The sequence below is a fragment of the Vidua chalybeata genome, chromosome 1, assembly GCF_026979565.1.
Source record: "Vidua chalybeata isolate OUT-0048 chromosome 1, bVidCha1 merged haplotype, whole genome shotgun sequence".
NCBI lineage: Eukaryota > Metazoa > Chordata > Aves > Passeriformes > Viduidae > Vidua > Vidua chalybeata.
Window position 1 is genome coordinate 136,780,618 of NC_071530.1, and position 27,048 is coordinate 136,807,665.

The 27,048-nt window shown below is 35.1% G+C and overlaps 1 protein-coding gene across 3 annotated transcripts in view; it reads right to left on the minus strand.

The window, feature by feature from the left end:
* Positions 1-27,048, minus strand: part of CSMD3 (CUB and Sushi multiple domains 3) — a 587,056-nt gene that overhangs the window by 20,125 nt on the left and 539,883 nt on the right. For all 3 annotated transcript variants that reach the window (XM_053944919.1, XM_053944910.1, XM_053944900.1), the window contains 6 exons: positions 22,430-22,612; positions 20,716-20,892; positions 17,330-17,509; positions 13,456-13,629; positions 6,469-6,642; positions 6,144-6,217 (listed from right to left, as the gene is read on the minus strand). In XM_053944919.1, the coding sequence (XP_053800894.1) occupies positions 6,144-6,217; positions 6,469-6,642; positions 13,456-13,629; positions 17,330-17,509; positions 20,716-20,892; positions 22,430-22,612 (962 nt within the window). The remainder of the gene's footprint in view (positions 1-6,143; positions 6,218-6,468; positions 6,643-13,455; positions 13,630-17,329; positions 17,510-20,715; positions 20,893-22,429; positions 22,613-27,048) is intronic.

Here is a 27,048-nt window from a genome sequence, read left to right on the forward strand (position 1 = left end):
TCTGGGGGATGGGAGGCTGAACATGAGACAGCAATGTGTACTTGCAGGCCAAAAAGCCAGTTGTATCCAAGGAGGCACCAAAAGCAGCATGGGGCAGCTGGTTGAGGGAAGTGATTCTGCCCCTCTACTCTGTTCTGGTGAGATCTCACCCAGAGTCCTGCATCCCACTTTGAGTGTCTCAGCACAAGAAAACCATGGACTTGTTGGAGGAAATCCACAGGAGGGCCACCAAAATGTTCTGAGGGATCCTCCTATAAGGAAAGGCTGAGAGAACTGTGTTTGTTAAGCCTGGAAAAAAGAAGGCTTCATTCTGACCTAATTGTGGCCTTCCTGTAACTGAAGGGAGCCTACAAGAAACCTGGAGAGGGACTATTTACAGACACATGTATTGATAAGACAAGAGGAAATAGATTCAGAAGAGAGTAGGTTTAGACTAGATACTAGGAGGAAGTTCTTTGTTGTGAGGGTGGTGAGAGACTAGGACAGGTTGCCCAGAGAAACTGTTGATGCCTCATACCTGGCTGTATTCAAGGCCAGGCTGGATGGGGCTCTAAGCAATCTGGTCTACTGGAAGGTGTCCCTATCCATGGCAGAGGGGGTGAAACTAGATTATCTTGAAGGTATCTTTCAGCCCAAACCATGCCATGATTTAATGGTTTCCCAAGAAACACAACCTTTATATATGTAAGCACCAAAGCGGCATCAAAAATGCAACAGTTGCCCAAGGGATGAATATGTTTAAGAAGTACTGCCATGCTGTTCAAGATTACAAATAAATGAAACTAATATTAAAATCAATATGCAATAAAAATATTATATTAATTACATAGAATATGTATAGTAATTATTAAACAAATAAAAGTAATTTTTAAAAAGTTTCGTGGTCTACTTTGCAATATTCTTGTGGCAGAGGCACCAGATGGCGCTACAATACAGTAGTCTATGCTGAAAAAATTCCCAGTCCTGAGATGTTCAGGTTTGTTCTAAGTTTTATTCTACAGCTCAAGAAGAAGCATTAGTACTCTGGGCAACAGCATTTGCATCCAATAAAAAAAAAAAAATAGTGCTTGATGTGTGTTCTATAGCTGACTTTTCTATAGTGTCAGTTATAGCTTGGATATTCCCATAATTAACATAATAATTAACTTTTTTTTTTTTTTTTTTTTTTTTTTTGCTAAACCCCAAAGAGTGTATATTTGTTATTCTCTAACAGGATAATCTGAGAAGAAAATGCATAAATCTGATAAGAAAATGCATAAATATCAACTTGCATCCATTTATAAAGTACTCTAGATAATGTTTTCACCAAATAATATGAAAATAATGTATAACAATTATCAAAAGAATAAGTTATTATCCTTCTTATTTCTTATATTTTTGTAAGAATGGAAGATACTTCTAACTCTCATGAGTTACTCTACAGTCAATTTTTTTTCTTAGATTTCAGTTCACCAAAGAACATGAAGATACTCTAATAAATTTCTCTATCCCCAGTAATTTGTGCTGAAGAATTGAGAAGCTAAGGGAATGCCAATTATTTATCTTCAGTAACTTTCAGCATCACATTTTAAGTGAATGAAAATATGCCTAATTAAGTCTTCACTATATCTGTAGTTTGGTAACCCACTAATACATTATTGCTCTTATAACAGGGTTTTGAGTTTGCAAGACTGCTGGGCAGAAGCTTGACAGGCTTTCTTTGTCTGAAAGAGTCTTGAGATGCCTGGAGTTTTGTGTTTGCTTTGGTTTTGTTTTGTTTTGTTTCTAAACTTGCTTTAGCTGTAAAATTTAAATTTCCTGGATCAGGTAGCTATCAGGTTTTATGCCTTTCTTTATCTTTGTATGGTACAACCACAGATTTATATCCATAGCAGAAAAAGGAATCTAGTATGTGCAGAATGATATATTTCCCACTAATGTGATGAGGTACAGGGAAATATAGGCCTGGTGCTGGAACGACAGCAAAGCCCTTGAGAAATGCAGACATCAGGATGCTGTGAGGAAGACTACAGTGTGACTATGATAAAAGATACAATACAGTCTTAGCACTGGAGAATCTGTTGCTGTGAACAACTCACCCTTAAAGACATACGGGCCTGGACAGGATCAGATTTCAGAGATAAATAAGAACAACTATATAACATAGGTGAAATGTACCTTATAGTACAGATTGAAATATGTGTGTATAATAATGAGCTGTAGTGTGAGTGGTGTAAAAGTGTGTTAGAAACATTACAAATAACCTCAGTTAAAACTTGAGTAACAAAAAAAAAAAAAAAAAGAAAGAAAAAGAAAAATCATAAAATCATATTTGTGCCAGTGAAGCACTCCAGATTGTGACACTGACACATTGACACCAGAGACCTCAGGACAATGAGAAGCAGGAAAATACATGGTGTCTGATATGGCTTAAATTACATTTTCATTGACGCAGTGGTGGTGCCAAACATACTAATGGAGAGAGCTATATTGTAGTAATACAACACTTCTCTTGGAAATTCATCTTACAATTTAATCAACACTGAAGTTTTTATAAGCATTACATTCACAGAAGGAGATTATTTGCAAGGCTGCTCAACATCTGCAGATCAAGTTTCATATAGAATTTCATAAAATAGAACCCAAGAGCTAGCAGAGGGCTATCACTACTGCATTGTGTCTATTTTCCTTTTTAATTTAAGACTGCTCTTTGGCTCAGTTTAGGCCACAATATAAGGGAAGATAGGTGAATTTCTACAAAACATGTTGGAAAAGCATGAGAAGTAGTAAATCTTATATAGATGACTGACTGATCTAAGCAGTTCTAAACTGTTTCTTCAATTGAGTAATACCTTGTGTTACAATAGCTTATAGAGGAAGTGCTATAAGCACTTTTCTTTTTCTAGCAATATAGCTGAAGAAGTATTTCAAACCCCACAGTTTCTTTCCAAGGAATCATTTATTTTCCAGATTACAGATGAAGTCAGTATTTGCTAAGTTCTAAAGTTATTTTGTCTCCATTGTAACACACTGCTGAAGTAGATCTGTCAAATAAAAATGGCTCAGATGAAAGGTAAACGTCCTAGACTTATATATTCATAATGATTAAAGCATTTCCATGTCATGCCAGATATCCAAGTAGCACTAAACTGGTATTTTGATGTTATTTGAGCACATAAGAAACATGATCTGCTTCTGCCTGAAGAATTCAGTACTGAACAATAAAGTCCATGCAAAATTATGTTGCCTCTTTTTTTACAAAGCTCTTTTTTAATAGTTGAAATATCATTCAAATGTGACGCGGTGATACTGATGCTTTTGTTATTGTAGGTTTCAGGAGGTCAGGTTTAGACACGCCTTTTAGTCAAGCCTAGAATTATCTTCTGTTTGCCTGAACTTTCAGTGCAATCAATGAGATAGGAAAACAGATAATCATGAGTAGAGGAAAAAACAGGAACAAAGCAATGGTGCTGTGGAAGCTCATAACTTGACATCAGTGTTGTGAAAAGCAAGTGTCAGTGAGTGATTTTTGTCAGATAAAAGAAGAAGCAGTGCTATTTAATGAAACGTACTTAAAACAGGATTCCACATATGAAGTCTTGAATTCTAAGTGTGAGGCTATAGCTGATATTTTTTATGAGACAGAGAAATAAATTTAAACCTTGACAATTAAGTTAATTAAGTTACTCTACTAATATTAGTTTAAATATAAAGTATCTAAGAGAACTATAACAAACAAACAAAACCCAAATAAAACAAAACAAAAAACCCACATTTGTATTTTGGAACAATTTATAATTATTCTTTACCTTCCTGCTATGGATAGAAGCAAAAATCCCTATTATTCCATTCACACAGGAAGCTAATTATAGCATAATATACATTAATTAACAATATTTCCGTGATTTTAAAGGAGTCATAACATTATACAATATATGATAATGCAAAATTTCTTTCTGGGATCTACAGACAATAACTCATCTAAAACAAATCATTTTCACAATTGTTTCCACCCAATCAAGAACTAAGCTCAGCTTCATCTGTATGACTGATAATTCTACTCTGTTATGTATTAACTAAGCAATCATACTTAGACTAACCAGAAGCTGCACATTCAGTTACTACATAAAATCAAATTCATTGTGTGAGCAGGAGAAAAAGTTGCTGGCTGGGTAAGGAGACCAAAGCACATACACCTTAAATACTGGGCACTAACCTTATAACTATTTACAATTTTTAAATTTTTCTTTTTAGAATTTACAGGGTTGTAAACTCTGCCAGCATTTACACTTATTTTATGAATGATTTGTTAATTGACATTTTGCTTGATATTTTAACAGTTTCATGTGAGCTGTGAGTGATATTTTACTCACAACAACTACAGCACAAATGAGAGACTGCCTTACCTTCTACAATGAAAGCTGATTAATATGTGAAACTGTGATAATAAAATTATAACAAATGCTTAATAAATTATTTATTTGATACAAAGTTCAATAAAGAGTTGTCCTCTAGGATAATATTGTATTATAACTAAACAAAGTTAGCCAAAGGTCTGCCCCTACTTATCCTATCATGGCACAAAGCTGCACTTTTAGTTCCTAGAGAAGAATTAGGCAATTTTATTATCACTTGCATAGGATCGTGATCTAGCACAATCTGAAAACCCAAATATTGCTAAAAACCAAGCCAGAGTAGTACTGCATAAAGGCCACCAAAATGATAAACCAAAGAAATTTTTGGCCATGAAACTTTCAGAAGTCTTTAGCTACAATTTGCTTTTAAAAACTAATTTAATTTTGCAAATTTGTACAAATTTCACCCAGCCCATTCTTGCATTTCCAGCCAACTGCAGTTTTTTATTCTCCTCCTACTAGACAGAGACCCCAAACAGCTGTGGAGCTGCTAGGTACTGCTAGGAGCTGCTGTTTATCCCTTTTCATATGCCTGGAGCTTTCAGCCCTGACATCAAACACAGATATTGCAGGATAGATTAGGCTCTCTCTTCACAAGATTCCTAGCAAATTATAAGGTACAATTTTGCATTTCTAAACCATTCACTCATGAAAACATCTCACTGACATAAGTGCTTTGTGTGAATTAGAAAATCAGCAGTTCAAAATAATTTTCAGTTTCACGATTCTGAACAGAAATATGTAAGAAACATATGTAAGCACCATTTGCCACAACACAGCCTTGTATAAAATGTGGTCAACAGTCTCTAGGGAGCATCAGGCAGAGCAGTGAAAACAGGTCAAGGAAGGTGCTTCTTCTCCTCTCCTAGCCCCAGTGAGTCACAAGTGAGTGCTGGGTCCAGTGCAGGGCTCACCAGGGCAAGAGAGACAAGGACAATATTTGGTCCAGTGATGGGCCACAAAATTGATTCAGGGACTATAGCATCTGAAATACAAGGAGTAGCTTAAAGACCTGGGGTTATCCAGCCTGCAAAAAAAAAAAAAAAACCCTGGGGGCAGGACAAGCAACAGAAGCAAATAATCTTCAGTGGTGCCCAGAGACACAACAAGAAGAAATAAGTATAATTTGAAACATAAGAAAATCTCTTTAAAACTAAGAAAAAAGTGTTCATTTTCACTGTATGGGTGATCAGTTTGGAACAAGATGCCCAGAGGCACTGCTGAGTCTCCATCTCTGCAAATATTCAAAACCACCTGGAGACAGCCCTCATAAACCTGTTCTAGCTGACCCTGTTTTAAGAAGGGGGAGTGGACTAGAAGTTCTCCTAACAGGTCTGGGACTCTATAATTCATTTGTGGTTCCAAACAGATTTTCTCTCAAGAAAAAAAACCTGGTTTTAGGGTATGTCTATACTAGCAGTTTGACACACAGTATACATACTTTCAAGGAGAAAAAAGCCTATTTAATAAATTGTAGGAAGCATTATATATTGGCAGGAGATACTGAAAGCCTTCAAAGTGAAATCAAGGGGAACTTGATCACGAGTTTTTCATGTAGTGCATTGCTGATAGGAACACAGTGTTAAGTGTAATCTAACAGCTAGAAATAAGGAAACAGAGTAACACAGCAGCAAACAACTCTTACAGAAGCAGTCTCTGAACCTCTAACCAGATGTTTCTAGACTTTGAGGTAGTATAAAATATTTAAATATTTATGCAAGTTAATAAAAAAAAAAAAGTGTACTCTACCTGATAGCCAAATGTGTTGTTTTGTGACCCATGCCTTGGGACTCCTGGATTTTCACATGCTGTACGAGTCGGTTCTAAAAAAAATTGCAATATATTAAAGACAAAACAAATTACAGTATTTTAATTAAATACATGATTGTATGACAAAATTAAGCTTGATCAGCAACATGCAATAAGCCAATCACAAAGACAAAAATAAAGTGATTTGATTCTTAGTATAATAACACCAAGATAATTCAAAATAACGGAAAAATCCTAAATTGACTTAGCAAGAAGAGGAATAATAAGCATTAAAAGAAATTTAAATTCATGGGCATAATCATACCTATGCATCGAGGAGAAGAACCACTCCATGTTCCATCTGCTTGGCAAATCCTGGTGCTAGAGCCAACTAAAATAAAAGGAGGGTTGCAGCTGAAAGAGACTTCTGACTGATAGATGAAGCTTTTGCCTTCTCTTTTCCCTTGAGCAGGTATTCCAGGGTCACCACAAAACGTTGCTGTGAAAAAAGACATGATAGAAATTGAATGTGGCATTTATTAAAAAAAAACCAAAAAAACAAACAAACAAAAAAAAACCAAACAAAAACCAACCAACCAAACAAAAAACTTAACTGACTGAAGTGAAGAAATTACTCCAAATTTTGTATTTATTTTATTAAACATGAGTCAAATATGGAAACATTTAATAGGAATTCAGAGAGACTAGCTATATAATATTTAGTCTGCTAGATTGTACTAGTTCTGATAGTTGTTCAAAATGACTATATATGTGCTTGATCAGTACTTCACACTTAATAAATCAAATTGACAACTTATTTTATTAAAGTCCAAATATTCACAATTCCTCCATGCCCCAAACCACATCAATCTGCAAATCTTTAGAGAGCAATCAAAGAGTGTATCAAACTTTCATGTCAATCTTCCCTCGTCCCCTATGAGGGAAAGGTGGCTTTCTTGCCACCTACCCAGTGCTCAACATTTTTGTATGACTAAAGGATTTAGCAGATAGATTTTAGGAATCATAAAGTCCTGCTTCCTCATCCTTCACTGAAAGGTAAGATTTGGTATGTATGGAACTACAGTACTTGAAAGTTAGAACAGTTAACAATAATGAAATTAAAAAAAAAAAAAAGTAACTTCTGTAGCAATCTAAAAGTCAGATACTCATAAACTGTTATTAGACAGGATAAATTTCACTCATAAAAATCTGTTCTTAAATAGATATTTTTACCTTATTCCTATCACCTAAGGATTCCTTATGTCTATAGCATGTCATAACTGAGTAAATGCACTGTTAGCAAATTTACAGGCCTTCTTCTGCCATTCTGCAGTAAAAGTATTGAATAATGTCAGAAGCTGGATTTTGAATAACTGATCCAGGAAATTAAATCAGCTATGGCAAACCCTATGTCATCAGACTATATTATTCCTTGACACATCATGAATTCCAGTATTGTGTAGTCTAATTTCATATCAGGCAGAAAATTGTGTAATAGTAATAATAGTAATAATAAAACCCCCTAACTTGTGCATATTCAGTAATGTTTCTAAATAGATATGCTGTACAGACAGTGGAATTTATTGCTCCATCTTTCTTATCTACAAACATAGGTTAAATTATGCCTCTCAAACAACAATCTTCAAAATACATTTGTAATGTTTCTATCTTTGTCACCCATGCTTTAAGCTTTCCAAAGGAACTGCTCACATGAAATGTTCCTGCTCTCTGCTTCTTTCTTCAGACACTGACTGTATGGGAAATCTGTGCCCACCCACACTGGTGAAGAAAAAGGGCTAAATGTGCAACATACCAGAAATATATGCAATTTCATCACTTTAGGTGACAGGGGACTGTGTGCAGAATTCTGGGCCAAATTCTGAAAAGATCTATGGATTGGGGATAGTGCCACATAGTGTACACACAGTGTACTTCATTTGTAAATGACAGATCATGGTTGTTATACTTTCACTAAAAAATTCTGAGTCTTAATTTGAGAATACATGAAACACTTAAAAATTTTAACACAGGGATTTGAAATTGTTTCCTAACAGTTCTTTGCACCAACAAAGTAACAACAACTCTGAAGGGTAAAACAATTTTCACATTTAAAAATGAGGTTTTGGTGAATTTGTTCCTTTTTTCTAAAACTAAGTAAACTCCACCACTTAGTTGTCAGTCAAGCTGACCTAGGCATTGAATATCTACTGAATATCTTCCTCTTATATCAGTAAGTATAGAAAACAGTGTCATGGTAAAACACATCAGTTTCCCTCTGATACTAGAACAGGTGACTACAGAACAAACTAAAGTTGCAGTGAACTGGAAGTTTTATGACTGTTTCCACTCTCAATGGAAGTATTTTCCTAAGGACTCTGATAGCACTGAGACTGTGATGCTAGTTTCATTCTTAGAAGAAATTTAACGGATTAACAACACACTTCTTTTCAATGTCTGATGGCAGCAGTAAGCACACCTGTCCAAGATGTGCCCAGGTAGAGGAGATGCTCAGCCTGGTGACTGAGCTTCTTGAGAAGGCATTCAGGCTGAGGAGCATCAGACAAGGAGATTGACTTGTGGTATCATATTCTACCACCGCTGAGATGAATATACCAGCCAACCACGACACACGAAACAAAGGATCCCCTACCCTCTCACCACCAGGCAGAAGGAGGGGATCTAAGAGAGGAGGGGAAATGGAAGTAGGTTATTACTTGCAGGGACAGGCAAATCCAGCCTGCCTCATCTTCCCAAGTGCCCTAACAAAATGGGTATGAGGTGTTGGAACTAGATGGACTGACAACTTAAGATGCAGATTAAGGTCCTTCTGGAATTGGAGGGCAAAATAACCTACCCCCTGCATCATGACCACCTCTGTCAAATAAAAAGAATGGTGGTTTTTACAAGTGAACCCCTCTGAGGTAATCTGAGGACCCAATATGCCAACCGGACCTTACAGAGAAGCCTGCTGCCTCTCTGGAGCCTGGGACACTACTAGAAAACTCTCTAGTCTGGTAGAACCCTGTGATTATTATCTGCTGTTTTTTATGGCCACAGCAATGAGATAGCAAAGAGAAGTCCAAGGGTAACCAAAAGAGATTTCAGGCCTCAGTTCAATTGTTTGAAGGATCAGGAGGACATCTAGTGTTTTCTTCGATCCTTTCAGTTTTAGGGAAGAATACCAAAAGGAACAGGCAGACTCAAGTGATCAACAGATGGCTCTGAGGATGGTGTTGTCAGAGGAACTTTGGGGGGTTTGATCATATTATGGTCTATACAACATTGGTTCAACTGCTATTCAGTGGCAGTCAGAACACTCTCTTCTCAGAAGAGAAAAATGTTTTTTGTGCAGGAGTTAGAAGGGCTGACCAGTAGAGCTTTAATCTACAGTGGAAGAGGGAAAGGGACAAAATCAAGTTCATCTGTGATAAGCAAAGGGAAGGCATGCCACAGTTTTAGTACTAGTGAGATCCTTCAGTCTTCTCCATGAGGACCTAGAAGCCTTGACTCAGTCCATGAAATATGACATCCTTGGCACAAGCAAAAGCTGGTGGGATCAGTCCTGTGGGTTACACACTCTTCAGGAGGGATAGGCAGGGCAAATGACGTGGGGGATGAGGCAGGGGAGAGGGGTGTCAGAGCTTGCTGTTTGTTATGTGTCCTGGTTTAGGAATGGTACTTCCCAATTCAGGGTCACCCACCGTGATTCCCCAAAAGCACCCTGCTGCTCTCTTTTTACTCCTCTTGGTCTGTGTCGGGCTGGGGTTGAGAATTACAGACACAAAAGGCAGAGATAGTGGGTTGAGATAAGAACAATTTACTGGCAACAGCAATGAGACAAGAAAACAAACAGCAACGATATTAATTACAAAAGTATACAAAAGAGAGGGTGATTTACTTGCAAAATATTTACTGCAGAACTCAATCTGACCTGACCACAGTCATGTTTTTCTGACTGGAAGGACCACCTTTCTCCTCAGAAACAGGAGTCCTTTCCCCCACACCTGGCAGTGATGTGAGGTGTTATAGAATAACACCTGGGACTAAGCCCTGCCCCCTCCCAGTTACTGCAAAAAATTAACCCTGTCCTGGCCAAGACCAAGACATTATGGCATGTTAAGAGCCTTTGGTAAGGACTAAGGGACACACAAACAAAGCAGATGTTGTTATGGGGGTCTACTATAGGACTGTCTACAACAGTCAGGATGTTGCCACTGGCAAATTATTCTTCAATGAACTAAGGGAGACCTCTAAATCAACTTCTCTTGTCCTTTTGGGGGACTTTAACCTGCCAGATGCTAACTGTGAATACCACACAGCTGGTACAAACAGGTCCAGAAGAATCCTAAAATACCTAGACTCAAAGGTATACGAAGTGTGTTTGCTGATGACAGTGAACTGGGAGAACCTGTTTACCCACTTGAAGGCATGTGTGCCCTAGGAAAAAATCCAGACCAATGAGAGGACTGGGCAATCACCAACGATATGAAATTTAACAAGAACACTGCACCTGGGATGGGACAACCCTAGATGTACATTCAGAATAGGAAAACACTGCTGGAGAGCAGCACTGCAGCAAGACACCTGGAGGTCTTGCTTGGTGACTAGTTGAATATGAGCCAGCAGTCCCTGGCAGACAGGGGGGCCAACCATGTCCTGGGGGTATCAGGCACAGCATTGCCAGCTGGGCCAGGGAGGGGATTGTCCCACTCTGCTCTGCACTGGGGCAGCCTCACCTTGAATGTTGTGTGAAGTTCTGGGTGACACAATACAAGGATGAAAAACTATTAGAGAGTACGCAAAAGAGGGCAACAAAGATAGTGAAGGGCCTTGAGAGGAGTGTCTGAGGTCACTTGATTTGTTCAGCCTAGAGAAGAGACTGTGGCAAGACCTCATTGAGATCTTCAGCTTCTTCACGAGACGATGCAAAACGACAAGCAGTGATCCCTTCTGTGTGGTAACCAGTGACTAGACCCAAGGGAATGATATGAAGGTCAGGGAGATTGAGGTTGTATATCAAGAAAAGGTTTTTCACTCAGAGCATGGTTGGACACCAGAGCAGGCTCAAGAAAGTGGTCACAGCACCAAGCCTGACAGGTTTTGAGAGATCTTTGGACATGGGTAGATGGGGAAATCTCAGGTACATGGATACAATTCTTTGGGTTGTTCTGTGCTGGGCCAGCAGCTGAACTTCTGTTACAGTGCGCTCGAGCTATACTATTCTCCCTTTCGAGGACCCCTGTGACTGGAATCAGATAAACAGGGTCCCTTCCTTCCTGCCCCCCTGGGGTTGGCGGAGAGCCAGAAAGCCCTCCTTGTCCAGAGCCTAGATAAGGCCATGACCCTTCCTGTTCGCTCTCTCTTTTTCCCTCCATCTCATGGACTAAACAAGCTTGGAGAACCACATCGGGAATTGGAGCCTCTTTTGTACCTGTGCCCATCTCCTGACGTGCCTTCCCTCAAGGCCCCATATATCTGGGCTGGCCTGGTGATTTGGGGGGCTGAGAGGGTAGGCTCGTCAAACTTCAATGATCTTTATGGGTCTTTTCCAATTCATTATATTCTGTGATAATTCTATGATTTGAAGTTATATCTGCAGTTAGGAATTTTTTGGCATAGGTCTACATTTTTGCCATCTATTGCTAAACATAAAACCAGCAGTACTGAAATTACTGCATGAGTAATTAAGCAAACAAATTTACTGGGATATAGATGACAAATACTCAACCAAGGACATCGTCATATTCCATTCTGAATAATTATTCTATGTCATAACTGTACCTTGCATATCTTCAGCTACAGGCTCTGTGGAACCAAGCTAGGAAATATATTTCTGATGTCAGGAACTGCTTATTGAGAATGACTTTCACCAGCTCCCCCTCATTTCTGCCAGATGGCAACTAGCTTAAGCTCTTCAACAAGCGCTGGCTGCCAATTGTTTTCTCTTGCAGGCCAATGGATAACCATTGCACATCAACAACTTTCAGTTAATGTAATCTGCATGAAATAGCCTTTAATTCCCAGGCAGCTGCATTCTGTGCTAAATATACCTTTAAAAAAGTTTAAAGATAGAGCCCACTTTTCAGAGTATACTGCAGTATTGAGCATTCCAACTTTAAAAATCATAAATAGCTTGCAGTATCCAAAAATGAATAAAGGACACCATTTTTCAATCAAGAACAAATCATGAAAATATTTTCTCATAGTCTCTGATATTCACAGTATAGTGGACTCTAAAAGAGCTCTACATAGAGAATTTAAGCAATAGTGGTCTCGTTCTTTTTCTTCCAGAAAAAATGTCTTTCATCATGTTCCACCTCTGGCACACAGAGTCTCAGCAGCAGTCAGAAGTTGTTGATGATATGAGAACGTAATTGGAAAAAAAAGGAAAATAAAAGATGATCTTTATATGCTTTCATGGAACTGGGATATAGCCAAAATGGAGAAAATTTTTGACTGGAAGAGATGAAAAATGAAAACAAATAGTAAAATAACAGAGACGTGCATTTTGCAACATTTAGCAAGCTACCTGGCAAGCACAGCTACTTGGCAAGTTCAAAATAAATTTCAGAGCCATGAATAAGATATGATCCTCTTCCAGTTAGACTCCTTTTTGAAGACCATTACAGAATGCTATAATTATTCTGCAAATAACTACAAAACCTCCTTCTTCAGTGCAATCAATCTAATATCTCTCAGAAGAATCACAATCACTTTTAATGTACGGGATTGGATACTATAATGAAATTTGTAGCAATGCAAAAATCCATCAATGTTATTTATAACTTTCAGATTAATAAAATTTACTGCATGCAATATATAGATTAATTTAGTTCAGGGTTAAAAATAGGTAATTGTCACAGAATCATCCAGGGCCTAGTCAACATTACAGCCAGAAAAAATTCTCTGTGACATCACAGGAAGTATAGGATGAGTTTGAGGAAATAAAAGAGATTATAATGAAAGTTACCCTATCACATATGTAGTTGGATCTGAAAACAAGACAGCACCTTTTAATCTTGATTTGCCTTGGATTATGTTGTGCACATTACCTGTAATATTTTTTTTGCGTCTATGTCTAAGGACTCATATATGCTCACACAGATTTTACAGATGACCCATGACTTTCTCAATCTACTAGAAACATTAAAATTTTTGAAAATTTTAGAAATTTTTAGGAGGATTGTAATTGCCCCAGGTTTGAAATTAATTGAGCTACTGGGGGAGGGAGGGGGAAAAAAGTGAAAACATTAAAGAGGAGAAAACCATAATAGTTGAACAGCAAAATACAGACTATGATGTGAATACTTACGTAAGCACTGAGGTACTTCACCACTCCATGTTCCATTCCCAACACAAGTCAAAACAGCAGGGAAAGAGAGTTCATATCCTGGAGAGCAGACATAGCTAATGCTAAATCCCCAGTCCAAGTTTGTTCCTTCCAACCTTCCATTAGAGATCTGCGGAGGAGTTGGGCAGGTAACAGCTGCAATAATATTCAAAATAATTAGGCCCAGATGCTGTAAATATCCCCAGTGTACACAATTACTGGAAGAACCATATGGGCTAATTTCACCTTTTTTTAGAGGACAATATAGTCAGGGCATGTTATCTTTCTCACTATATTCTTTCCACATTTCCTGAAGTTAGTATGTCTGGTTTCCTTCATTTAGGAGGCAGTGGATGATTGATGAAGTGTCTTAAATAAATCAGGATGCTGCATCAAACCAAACAGGAAGACTACCTAAAAATCAGTATGGAAACTATGATGTGTATGATATTTAAGATATGTCTGGTAATCTACTACAATTTTTTTTTTTGTCCATTAAGACAAAAATATTTTATAGCGTTACAATAATAAAATATTTTCTTCCTGTTGACCAATTTATGTATTTGCTAGATTTAATGCATAGGGATGACATTCCAGGACAATTGTTCCAAAATATTACTTGAAAGCCTGTTTCTAAGTAGCACAGTTTGATTACTATTTGCTTTGTGAGTAGTTAATTATCAAAAAGCATCTAGTTGCCAGCAATAGGGAGAAAATGTAAGGATTTGCAATTCCTTGAAACTGTTAGTATTTCTACCTCTAAGAGGGCCAAGAAGTATTTCAGTATATTTTGTAATTGCCAGGTCTCCTAGGAAAAATTAGAAATATTTCCTATTTGGTTGTAGGCAAGAGGACTGAAAAACAGTACAGGAAGGCAGTAGAAATAAAGAGATACAACTGTTATGATAAAGATAATAGTGTTATTCACTGGAGAGTACTGTAGTAACAGACAACTCTTAATTGAAAGCTTAAAGGGAAAAGGTATTAAGGAAATTAGATGAAAGAAAACCTGAACCAAAAAGGGAAAGGACAAAATTTAGACTAAGTTGATAGAATGAATGCGATAGACAAAAGGGCAAACTGTGCTAGCAAAAGAGAAAGAAAGCAAAAAAAAATCAAATACAATTTAATCTGGTAAAGCAGGTTGGGATAAATGAGAAGATGTGGTGATTAAAAATCAAGCAGAGAACACACAGGTCACAACAATGGAGGAAGTTAAATGCTGCATCCATAACCTTTAAACTAATGTTTAGAACAGCTGTCATCTTGCAGGCTTAAAAGAATTCAGAGGTACTAGGTGATGAGTAATATGTATTTGAATGCAACCTGCATTCACTATGCACCATATAGGGTTCACTGTGTACCACTTTGACATTCTTATTATTCTCTTCATTGTGAGAATCTCAGTTATGTAGGCCATAAAATCCTTTACAGCAGCATTCATGGCTGTTTGAGAATACTAGTATCAAATAATTCTTTGCCAGTCAGTAAATCAAATCTAGATCTTGGGACCTTAGTTTTGTTCCAGAAAAGGACATGATAGTTTTTGCCACACTTCTATGATATTTTTAAAAAAGTAATTCAAAATAAGTGCTCTAAGCAGCAGAATTCTGTCTTCATTCTCAAAGAGCTTCAAAACTAGTCCTTTTAAAAGGGTCTGTATATTTTAACTTCTGAGCTGACTAATAAGGGAGGAAATATTGGTGGATAATTGGGAAAGGAGAGAAGAAGTATAAAAAAATAGATGTAACATCAGAATTTTAGGGTAAGAAAAGGAAAACAAAACAATACCCAGCCACAAGCCAGAATGTTTCTCTATTTTGGTCAGAGACTTAGACATCAATATGTACCACAACATTCTCAGTTTAAGAACTACAAGTATATTACAAATGCAAGTCTGCAAAAAAGACAGTGTTAGAATATTTGAATATTTAGTTGCAGATGAACATGCATACTTTTCCAACTTGGCATAGCAGAGCAGTATTTATATCTTCTCTTTCAATGGCACAGTGACAAATATGCATGTGTTTTCTGCCCAGTTCATTTTCCAATTATTTTAACTAAATAGTACCAAAGGACCCTGACACTTCATTCTGACAGTAAAAACTAATTGTTATACATTTTACAATATTGCATATTATACATTATTTTAATTACATTATTAACTTACCTAGTGTACTTACACAAACTAATGTAAAGTAGAATGAAATTCTGAGAACACTAAAGATTCTTCACAGGATTATTAATTAGCACTTATACAAGCCTTAAATATGTATGACCCAAAACCAGAAGGAATCAAAAACTCGAAGTTAAAATTGACAATAAAATTCTTTATTTGTATGATTCTGCTTGAGTCAAATCAGACTTAGGTCTCCTGGTTCCGGTTAGGTGTCCTGTAGACCATAAGAATTTGAGGTTGAGAAATTTTATCAAAAACACTTGTTCTGTCTTACGATCTTCTAGCTGTTGACTTACAGCCATTCTTGGACACAGACAGACTCTTGGTCAATATGACCATTATGTCCATTCTTCAGTTTTTAAAATAATTTTTTAATTGAAACTGAGGCTATCTATGAGCACAATGCAAATAGGAAAAAAAGTGAAATGTTAAGAGGATTTCAATGCTTGAAATGTCTTAAGGATTTCATCCTTAAGAATCTGTCAGGAAGATAACTTAAAAATTGATACTGTCAAAGGTGAATTAGAATTAAACTGGACTTGGTAAGATATTGGGAAAACTGTGTTCAGCAAGAAAAGTAATTGCAAATGTGGTGGAGATTTGAAATTAATTTGATCTAGTTTGACAAATGAATTCATGGGAGGAAAATGAGTGCTGCTTAGCAGGTATGTTACTTTGTTTCCTTGAAATGAAACAGAAGGAAGATAGATAAGAAAAAGTAAGTACAAAGGTAACTAAGTTTTGAAAGAATAGAGCTCAGATAGACTTAGTGTGACCTAGAAAGAAAACACCAAATGGTAACGCTGCTTTTCTACAGATGTAGTATCAAGGAGAGAGAAGAATTCCTCTAGAGAGAATTTGTTTTAGAGTTGAGCAAGTGAGTTTCTCAGAGAAAATATTTTTGATCAGACAGATAAGTTTGTCTTTCAGTTACATTCAGATTTTTCTCTGTTAAAATTTTAACAGGGTATATTAAAAAACCCCAAACCCATCTACAACAACAACAACAACAAAAAAAAAAAAACAACCCAACGAACAAAAAAAACATAAAAATCAGGTATGCAATTTGAAGAAGAGAAAGAAGGAATAACTTGAGATTAATTCTTTCGACTTCCACAGTAGAGAAAATAACATGACATAGAAAATCTTTATTGGGAAATTTGAAAGAAGGATTTAGTCTTTTGGTAGCAAGGTGATGCTTAAAGGTGCCCGTCTAATAAAGGAGGGATCGGGAAAAAAAATCTTAGTATTATAGACAGAGCAATTCAGATGAATTTGCCTTTGACAAAGTTCAGTTTGTATATATATATAGATCTTTCCCAGAGGTGTCTTTTACATGTTTGAGTGTTCTGTTTGTAAAAGCAGGGACATATATATGGTTACTTTCTTATGACATGCTAACTGCAATTAACAAATCTAAACCATACAGCAAAGTAATAAATTATTCTACAGAACTATAAAAAGATGTTCAATACACTGTGTTTGTAGGAATATAAAAGAGAAAAGAAGCAAAGGATGAAGTCATTGTTTCTGCAGCCAAAGAAATCAATTCAATATATTCATACTAAAAGTAAGTTTTGATTTCTGTGGAAATACACAATAAGTTAACAATTTGCAACAAACAGTGTAGATAAATGTCATAGAAGAAATAGCTGACAAGCAAAATAAATGATGTACCTTTGCAAGTTGGGATTGCTCCACTCCACGTGCCATTGCTAGTACAAGTGCGAATTAAGGAGCTATTTGCTTCCATTGTATAACCGGGTTGGCACATATAAGTAACATTTTGTCCAACAACATAATCATCACCATATCTCATGCCATTGGCTGGGACTCCTGGATCTCCACAACTGATGACTGCAAGTAAATAGTTGAGGAACATATTTTAAAATCTAAGTGAGATTTATCTATATGTGAGGGGAAAAAAAAAACCATGAAAAACTAGGCATTGATTGGGGAAAAAAAAAGGAGAATAAAAAAGTAACATAAATCTTATCTCCACCAAAAGAACATAAAGATATGTCATCCTAATTAGCTGTCAAACATATGTGGAGCTATATAACAGTTATATTTGGAGAACATTAATACTTTAGTTCAACAGTAGTAGTAAAGTACTGTACAATTTTTGATTGACAAAATTTCAAGAGTACAATATGAAAAAAAAAAAGAAAAAAAGGCAAGAATTAATACATATGCCACTACCACCCTTTGATATGCTAAAATTTTCCTATCAATTCAGTTCCATTATTAAAAAAGTAGATGCCCATTACTTACTTTACTTTTCTATGGTATCCTGAAAGGAAACAAAATCTGGAAAATTTAAAATGTATGCCTGCAAAAGCTTCTCACTTTATAAATGCTCGCATAGTTGCTATGTACATAAACAGGTGAGAATATTCAGGTGACCCCCAAACATGGGCTATGGCATACATAAAAGCTAGGTCTATAGTACTTTAATGTCTTGGAGTGGCTGTAAAACTTTTTATGACTTCTAGTGTCAGGAGATAATTTAATTTCCTAACAAAATAAAATACTCATAAGGAGTTAATAAAAAGTTTTATATCATTGTAATCTGAGAATAATGTTAAAACAGGTAAGTTCCCCTCAGATCTGGTCAACTGGATCTATCAATTTCTGGAACAGTTTTTAGAGTAAGAAGTCTAGAGAACACTAGTGGTAATGCTAAAAAAAGTGAAAAGGGGAAAAATCTAGTTCATATGAAATATAGCATCCCATGTGTTTATGGTTTATTTTACAGTAAACTTAAAATCACCCAACAGCATTGCTATTTCTTCTGGGAAAGTGTGAGAAGCAGTGTTCTGGACAGAGTACACATCCTGGCCACTTCTAACTCAATGCCAAAGCATGGCTGATGTGAATGTCACCCTTTCTGGATCTGGATCTCCAAAGTCACAAAAATCCATGACTTCATATTTGTGGTGTAGCTCCCTTGACCTCAGGACCTGAGAATCTAAGATATATATAGTACTGATAAAGAAAACAGGTAGCTAGTGTACTGATAAAGAAAACTGGAGATCAGCCTATTTTAGTTTACCTAGTAGCAGAGTAATTTCAATACTCTTTTTTTTTTCACTCTTTTAATTTTTTTTTTAAATTAAAAAGCCATAGATTTTTCCTGTTCACTTTTTAAGTAATATAGAACTGGGAAAGATAGAACTGCCTATCTTATTTACACACATACATTAAAATACTCTGAAACTTTATTATTTGAAATATCCCATTTACTATAATTAATGTGTAAATTTTACTGAAATAATCCTCAATATTTTTACAGCTATACTATTGTTTTGACTGAATTAAAATATAAACCTAATTCCTTTACCCTTTTTTCCCCCGATGCTTATTTCATTTCAGTTGGACCACCTTCACTCAAGTCACTATTTTAGGCAAAAGCATCATAAACTGTTGCAGTGATGCTGACCAGAAGGGCATTTCCTGTTGAGAGCCAGTGAATCCAAATAGAGTGGAGGTGGGGAGTCCCAGGCCTGTGCTGCACAGCCAGGGTGGCCTTCAGAGCTGTGCTGTGCCACACAGATCTCTTGTCCAGGCACAGCCTCAGCCAGCTCCTGGCAACAGAGTTGCTGCAGGCACTCAGTGATTGCACCTTGCTGACTGCACGGCCTTGCTTTTTATTGAGCAGTGCAACAAGAAGCTCTCACAAGAACGTTGTTTCTATTTGGATGCAGAAATGGTAGCATTGGTTCTTTCTAAGAAAATCCTATAATAGCTTGCTAAGAAAGCTTTTCCTAAGAAAATCCTATTATAGCTTGCTATGGTCTAGGCATGACATTGCACATGTGTCAGTGCTGTCTGAGTACACTGCCCAGGGCTCCCAGACTTAATTTTAAAGGAGTATAAAATTATCTGCACTATTCTCTTCTCACAGTGTCAGCTCTAAACCCTCTAAATTTTGATAACGCCTTGACTAAACAAAAGTGGTATATCTTGAATCTCCTTCTCTTTGTTTTACTATGATACTTCCTCCATCAACATATTTCAAGTTAAAATCTCATGTTTCTACCTGAGTAATGTGTCTTGAGAAGACTGTTTTGGCATGTATTTCAGTAAAATGTTATTCTAAAATACAAGAAAAAATATAGATGCAGTTGACATCACAAACCACCTTTATCTTTGGTACAATTAATCTGGTTCTCATTCTAATTTGTAAAATAATAAACAAAAACACTGGTCTCTCTCTCAGGCTTTATGACTGCAAAAATCCATTAAAGATGGATTTAAAAACACAACAAGTTTTATAACCTAGCTTTTAGCTTCTATTTGGGTTGCTGTAAGTGTGTTCAAAATTTAAAAAACAGTTTGCTATAACTCTGATGAGGATATGTTTCTTCAAAATGATAGGCAGTCTCCTGCATCACATAAATGTAAAATTTTCATAATTACTACTAAAAGATGAACTAGGACATGTAATAAAGAAGGAACAGATGGGCTTGAAAATAAAGTGTTGCAAAATGCTCATTATGAATGTTAGAAATGCTGTAATAGCTTCTGTTAGTTGGGTAGCCAAAAGAGTTTTAAGGTTAATGAAGAGGGCAAACAGAAGATGATATGTCAAAATGGGACAATAGTTTTGACCTTGGAAAGACCTTTTCATTATGAAAAGAATCCTCAAGTGTTCATTACAAGGTTTTTATTTTCTACTCTCTGGAAGAACAGAAAAATATACTGCTAATTTTTCAAGATGAAGTAAAGCAATTAAAATAAAAAAATCTCTGGATATGTCATACCAAAAAACATAAACAAGACTGACTATATATACTAGTAAAGAATTAAAGTAGGTAGATCATGTAAGCCTTAAACTGAAACAGCAGTCTACACATTTTACTACACTCTGCCTTTAAAAATCATATTATTCACATTTGCATAGCATTATATTTTTTAAAGTATTTAGCATACAAAATTATGTAGGAAATAGTGCAAGAAAAAGCTGAAAATTTATTGGCATGAGACCTCTATATTTTACTTTATTTATTAATTTCGGAGGAGAGGAAAAACAAAGACTATTCATTAGAAATGTGTCTTACTTGTGCAGTTTGGCAAGGACCCAGACCATGTTCCATTGGCAGTGCATTGTCTTACAGATGATCCAGAAAGTATATATCCTTCCATGCATGAATAAATTACTGAATTAGAGAATGTTGTTCCATCAATACGAAGTACTTTTCCATTAGCAGTTGTTCCTGGATTACCACACTGCACAGCTATAAAGGAAAATGTGGAATATTTTCAAAACGTAGTACAGATGATTTCTGAAATGGGAAAAATTGGAGCAGGAACAATCCTTCTTCCAGCAGTGTTACTCAGTATAAATCCATTCTGTCATCCTTAAAAACGTAAGTTTCACCACCTACTGATAAGGCACATTGAACAGTAAAAAACTGTGTGCATAAATTACTATTTTTCCCCCTTTGATTTGTTGAGAAACAAACCCTACAAATTTAGATTTATAATCTGCATTAGTGAAAGGACAGTTTAGCTGCAAAAAAAACACCTTCAATTTATTAAAAAAAAAAAAATCTGATCTACATTTATATTTGTAGATTTAATTTGAATCTTGTGTTTCTAGCACCAACAAAATATTTCTCCTAATTCAAAGCATTGAATGGAGTCAACTTCACAGTCAGGTGGAATGCTGATGTATCCCAGTTCTTTAATGTTCAACTTGGGAATTGAATGTGTCCTTCTTATGTGATTACATACATATACATCTAATCTAGATGACCTAAACTAGAACAATATACCTATGCATGCACTACCCACACCTATATTTATCTTTGAACTATATTTATCATTATATTTATCATTTAAAAAAAGATATACCATCAAAACTATCTTAAAATATATAAGAGCTGATTTATTTCTGTAATAGATAAGGTCAAAGGAAAATAGCAGCTGGTACAGTTGGGCAAAGCATATCCCTTTCGATACCAGCATAAATATATATATGCACACTATATTTTTAATGCAGTGTAAAGTTGACAATCATTCAGCAGAAAGGATATTATGAGACAGGTTTTTAAAATTAAATTACTAGTTCATACAGATAACACAGTCAATAGCGATAAAGTAGAAAATAAGAGTACAGGTCCTCAAATTATTTTCTTCTTTTCAAGACACTTTGTTTTGCAAAAGAATCTCTTGGGAATTATTTCCTATTCTGAAGCAAGGTAAATGATAGATAAATTAGGCAATAAATGATTCTTTAGAAATGTCCTGTTACAGCTTTCTTTGTCTACCTTGAAATTTCCAGAATTATATTTTACAAATAAACTTGTTTCAACATTTTGTTTTCTATTGAAAAAAAATAATGTCAACAGTATTATTAAATGAAATTTTAAGTCAACCATTTATACATAGATGAATAAATCTAAAGAAATCCTGACACTGACATTTTCTTAAAATTAGGGGTTTTGTTTGAAATTCAGGTGCTATATGGTTGTTACTAAAGGTCAGGTTATGCTGACATTTTTGAGCGAAACAATATTCATAAAAAAATTGAGTTCTAAAGTCTTATCTATTTTTTTCTTGTAAACATACAGTTTCATGGGTGCCAGGAACTGGTTTCAAATTTATCATCTGATGCCAAGCCGCTGCTATAGTGCAAAAATTATTTGAAAAAATTTGTCAGTCCAAAATAACTGCACCCTGTTTGGAACAGAAAATTGGCAATACAAAATTGGTCTTCTGATCAACAGTATTAATAACACAGTTTAAAAACTGAGTGGATCTTTGACTTACCTTTGCACTCAGGTTGTCTTCCTGTCCAGCTTCCATTTGCCAAACACGTTCTTTCTTCTGAGCCATGCAGGATATATCCAACATCACAGCTAAAATGTATCGTGCTTTTAATTTTAAAATTGTTTTCTTCCCTTGACCCATGGCCTGGGATACCTGGATCACCACAAGAACCAGCTGTATCACCTAGATTTTAGAGTACAAAGATTAGAGTAAGTATGAAATATTATTATGATTCTGCATTTATAAAGCATGTCTCTATGTATTTATAAATAAATTTATAAATATATATAGTTTTTTTAAATCCCCATATATATCTGTGGGTCCCTATAATTGCAAAATTACTTGATCCTGCACAATTTTTTTTGTACTTATTTTATAGGAATACAGAAAAATAATTATAATTTTCTCAAATTCCCCTAATACCATGCTAAAATTTTGATAATAGAATTATCAAATAAAATAGGGGGAAAAAAGGCAAGCACAAAACCTTGGTAATTTTCATTTTAAAATAAGGAATTCTGAGGAAAACCAAGGTCCTGATTGCAAAGACAATTTTCTTGTTTGTGTATAACTCTTGTTCATAAAATATTTCTTAGTTTTATGATATCACCAGAGTTGGAACAGATATGAAGCATTTTCCTGAATTCTAGAAATGTTGAAACATCACTTCAAAACTGCCTGACAGCTAAAATCTGCCTCAGATATAAATGTTTCAGAAAATTCTAAGGTAGAGGATTAATGATAAATATGTTTGTATTTATATACAAATAAATTAATAATGTTAAATACTATCTGTTGTATATAAATGTTAGAATAATTAACGCAGTAATAATGATATCAATAAAAAGTAATAATAATATCTAAGATTATACATCTAAATCTTCCAACTATGGTAAGAACTTTTAGGAAGTTCTAGGTAACACACTGTATGAGCAGAAGCTCATTTGTTTGAATCTTTTAATATTTACTTAGGATAATCAGCTTTATATTTTTAGAGAACTTTAAGATAGTTTTCTATGTAAAAAGAGATTAAGGTATATTATATTCCTGAGTTTCAGTGCTGAAGAGTTGAATTCTAGAATTCTTGGAGCTCCACTGTTCTGGTTTCTTCCCCATAGCCCATCTGTTTTTCTAACAACTTGCATACAAAATGAATGTCTTCTAGACAAAAAATATGTCAAACATATCAAAAAATTTGAGAGAATATCTGCATTACTTTGTAGCTAGTTACACTATTTGAAATAAAGATGAAATATTTCAAGAATCAGGTAGAAAAAATTAATCGTAATATGTATATAATCTGCAATGCAGGTTTTCTGGCTTAAATAGAAGTAATAAGAACAATTATTACTAAGAAATAGTAAACAGATTTGTAAACTCTAAATATGCAAAAGACCAAAAGTGACAAACTCACTGGAGAGGGGTTCTGTGGGAAGTTAGCACCCTGGAATCTTACATGCAGAGAAAAACAAATGTTCTGCTGCCTTAGTTGGCACTATGTTTACAAATGCTGTTGGGAATGAAGTGTGTACAGAACTGAATAGTGAAGGCAAAAGAGTAGAACTAGCTTACTTTGCTTTGAAAACTATGGTGCATGAGAAAATACTTGGTTTAGTCCATTATGTTTAAGTGTGTGGTACTATGTATTTAAATTATTTCACAAATAACGAATACACTCATGTAAGTAAAAGGGTTAGCTGTCTGCTTCAAAATCACAGACTGAAAAGTTAGGCTGTTCTGTGTTTACCCATTTCATTATGTGACACAGATCAGTAAAGCAGATTTCCAGTCCTGTTTAAAAAGAAATTGCAAATAGTTCCAAATTATAGCAAAAATCATTGATAAGCTTTCAAAATAATTTATGTCCAAGGTACTTATGTGACTTAACAACCCTCTAGTTTGAAAAAAGTCTGCTTCATATTTTTGAAATCATTAAAAAAATTCCTAGATCAAGGGTGTTTTTTGTTGTTTTGGGAATCTCTATCTTACATTTTCTAGTAGAATTTAGTCAGACTATGACAAAATTGCAACAGGGCCTACACATCATTCTACACTTGTAAAGTCTCCACAATAACAGCTCAGTTTTGGCATATTTAACATCATGCCTAAAAGAATTTTAAGATGAGAAAATGAAAATAGGTTATTTGCTATACCAAATAGAAATCACATATTCTTCTTCTAAGCGAAATCATGTGTTCTTTTCTAATGTCTAATTATTACTATGGATTATTCGATTTTTTTTGTTTTAGGAAGGTTAACCACCATCTCCTTTGATTGAAGGTTATAGAAATATTTTTTTCTAAATTACTAATCACATCAGATGTGATGGAATCAAAGAATCACGAAATAAGCTGAGTTGGAAGTGACCCACAAGGATCATTGAGTCCAGCTCCCAGCCCTGCACAGCACTATCTCCAAGTGTCACACCATGTGCCTCAGAGTATTGTCCAAACACTTCCTGAGCTCTGTCAGGCTGGAGCTGTGACCATTTCCCTGGGGAGCCTGTTCCAGCACCCAACCACCCTCTGGGTGAAGAACCTTATTCTAATATCCAACCTAAACCTCCCCTGACACAGCTTCAGGTCATTCCCTCGGATCCTGCCACTGGTCACCACAGAGATCAGTGTTTGCCCCTCGTCTTAATCTCATCAGGAAGTTGTAGACCGTGATGAAGTCGAAGAGAACATATTTTTATTACCTCATGCAGACTCAACTAAATTGTTTTTACAGTTAGTTATGAGCCATCCTTTACTCACATGTGTAACAAATTCTCAGTTGACATTTAATCTTGATGAAACAGAGGATATTTAGACTATTTACAGCCCTTGCAACATTTATGAGAAATTTTACATTGCAAAAATATTTCTGACTCCACCTGATGCGCATATGATGATTGAAAACGGTTTCTGAATGCTAGTATATATCAATGGGACATGAAAACTCCTTCTCAATGCTCAATGTCATGTGACAAGAAAGTGTCATAAGGATGATATTACAAAATTTAGTTACCTTATGTTCACTGATCTAGCATTTCCTTTTTTAATTCTTTTTTATATACTAAAAGGACAAGTATGCTGTATCTTTTCTCAGTTAAGTATTTTATATTATATATTATGAATAATATCAACAATCATGCAAATTTTAATGTTTTAATATGCATTAAAATGAAGAAACCAATTTAAAGGCTAATAATGAAAGCTGATGGTTTAGCATATTTTAGATGCAAAATACAGAAATTCTGTGTCATGAACTGAAAATTATTTCATAATGAGAAAGCATTTCAGATATAAGCTTTGAAAATAAAATCTCAACATTTTACTAAGAATTATAGTTTGGTACAGTACAGTTAAAGAAAATAAGAGTTTTATTCTGTACAATTTGATTCATTATGATTAACATTAAAATGTTCCTATGTCAAATTTTTCTTCTTGTATTAAGAAAAATTAATTAGATCTGATTAGGGTTTCCTATGTGTAGGTAGAAAAACAAGAACTAGAACTACATCCCTCATAATATCCCAACACTTTCATATTTCAACACTTATTTAATTTAATAGGAGAAATACTATAGAATAGTCCTATTTCCAGTAGGTCTGCTTTGATATTTTAATGTGTATTTTTAGGCTGTATTCCTTGATAGTTTTGTCTATTTCTTAAATTATATTTGCAATTCACAATTTAGATTTTTAAATATTTTTTTCTTATTAACACTATGAAAAATTATAATAAGTAGCCTTCGTTTTTATCTAAAGAGGATTTTTCCCCAAAACAAATATGGATTCATGCTAGCTGTAAAATTACTTTTTATTAAAACAGTTCAAATTTCCAAATACATGAATATATCATTATTTATTAAATAAGATTATTTTACATTAAAGTTTGATTTCTAGTGCATAACTTTAAAATTACAGATTATAAGAATTTGATCTTTGCTTCATTGTGGCAAATTTCCTTGTGCTTTATTAATAGAAAGTTTAAGGATTAAATTACGTGTACATTATTCTAGGTTTTGTCACATTCTAGGTTCTTGACAACTTGCAGGAGAAGGTTCAAATACTGAAAAATTCTTCCAACACTTTAGAATTTAATGTAATATTTTAACCAAGAAGCTCTATTTTAATACTTCATATTAATTTTCAAATATGTCTGTGCCTTGGGCTGTAAAATTTTGCATTCTGAAACTGCAGCTGATAATCAGTTTATAACTGACTACACTGAAGAGATAAGGGCAGGAGAGAAAAAAACCCAAAAATATTTCGAATATGAGACCTCTACCTGGACTACTGTATCAATTTCTGAGGTTTCCAATACAACAGAAACAATGACCTGTTAGAGCAGGTCCAGAGGAATTTAATAAATATGATCGGAGGTCTGGGACACCTCTGCTGTGCAACAAGGCTGAGAGAATTTGGGCTCTTCAACCTGAAGAAAGTAAAACTTCCGGAAGATCCCACTGTGGTCTTTCAATACATAAAATATAGAAGAAAGATGTACAGTGGCTTTTTATCAAAGTCTGTAGTGACTGGAGAAAAGGGGACAATTTTAAACTGAAAGAGACTAAATTTAGATTGGGCATAAAACAGATATTTCTTACGATGTGTGCAGTGAGTCACTGGAACA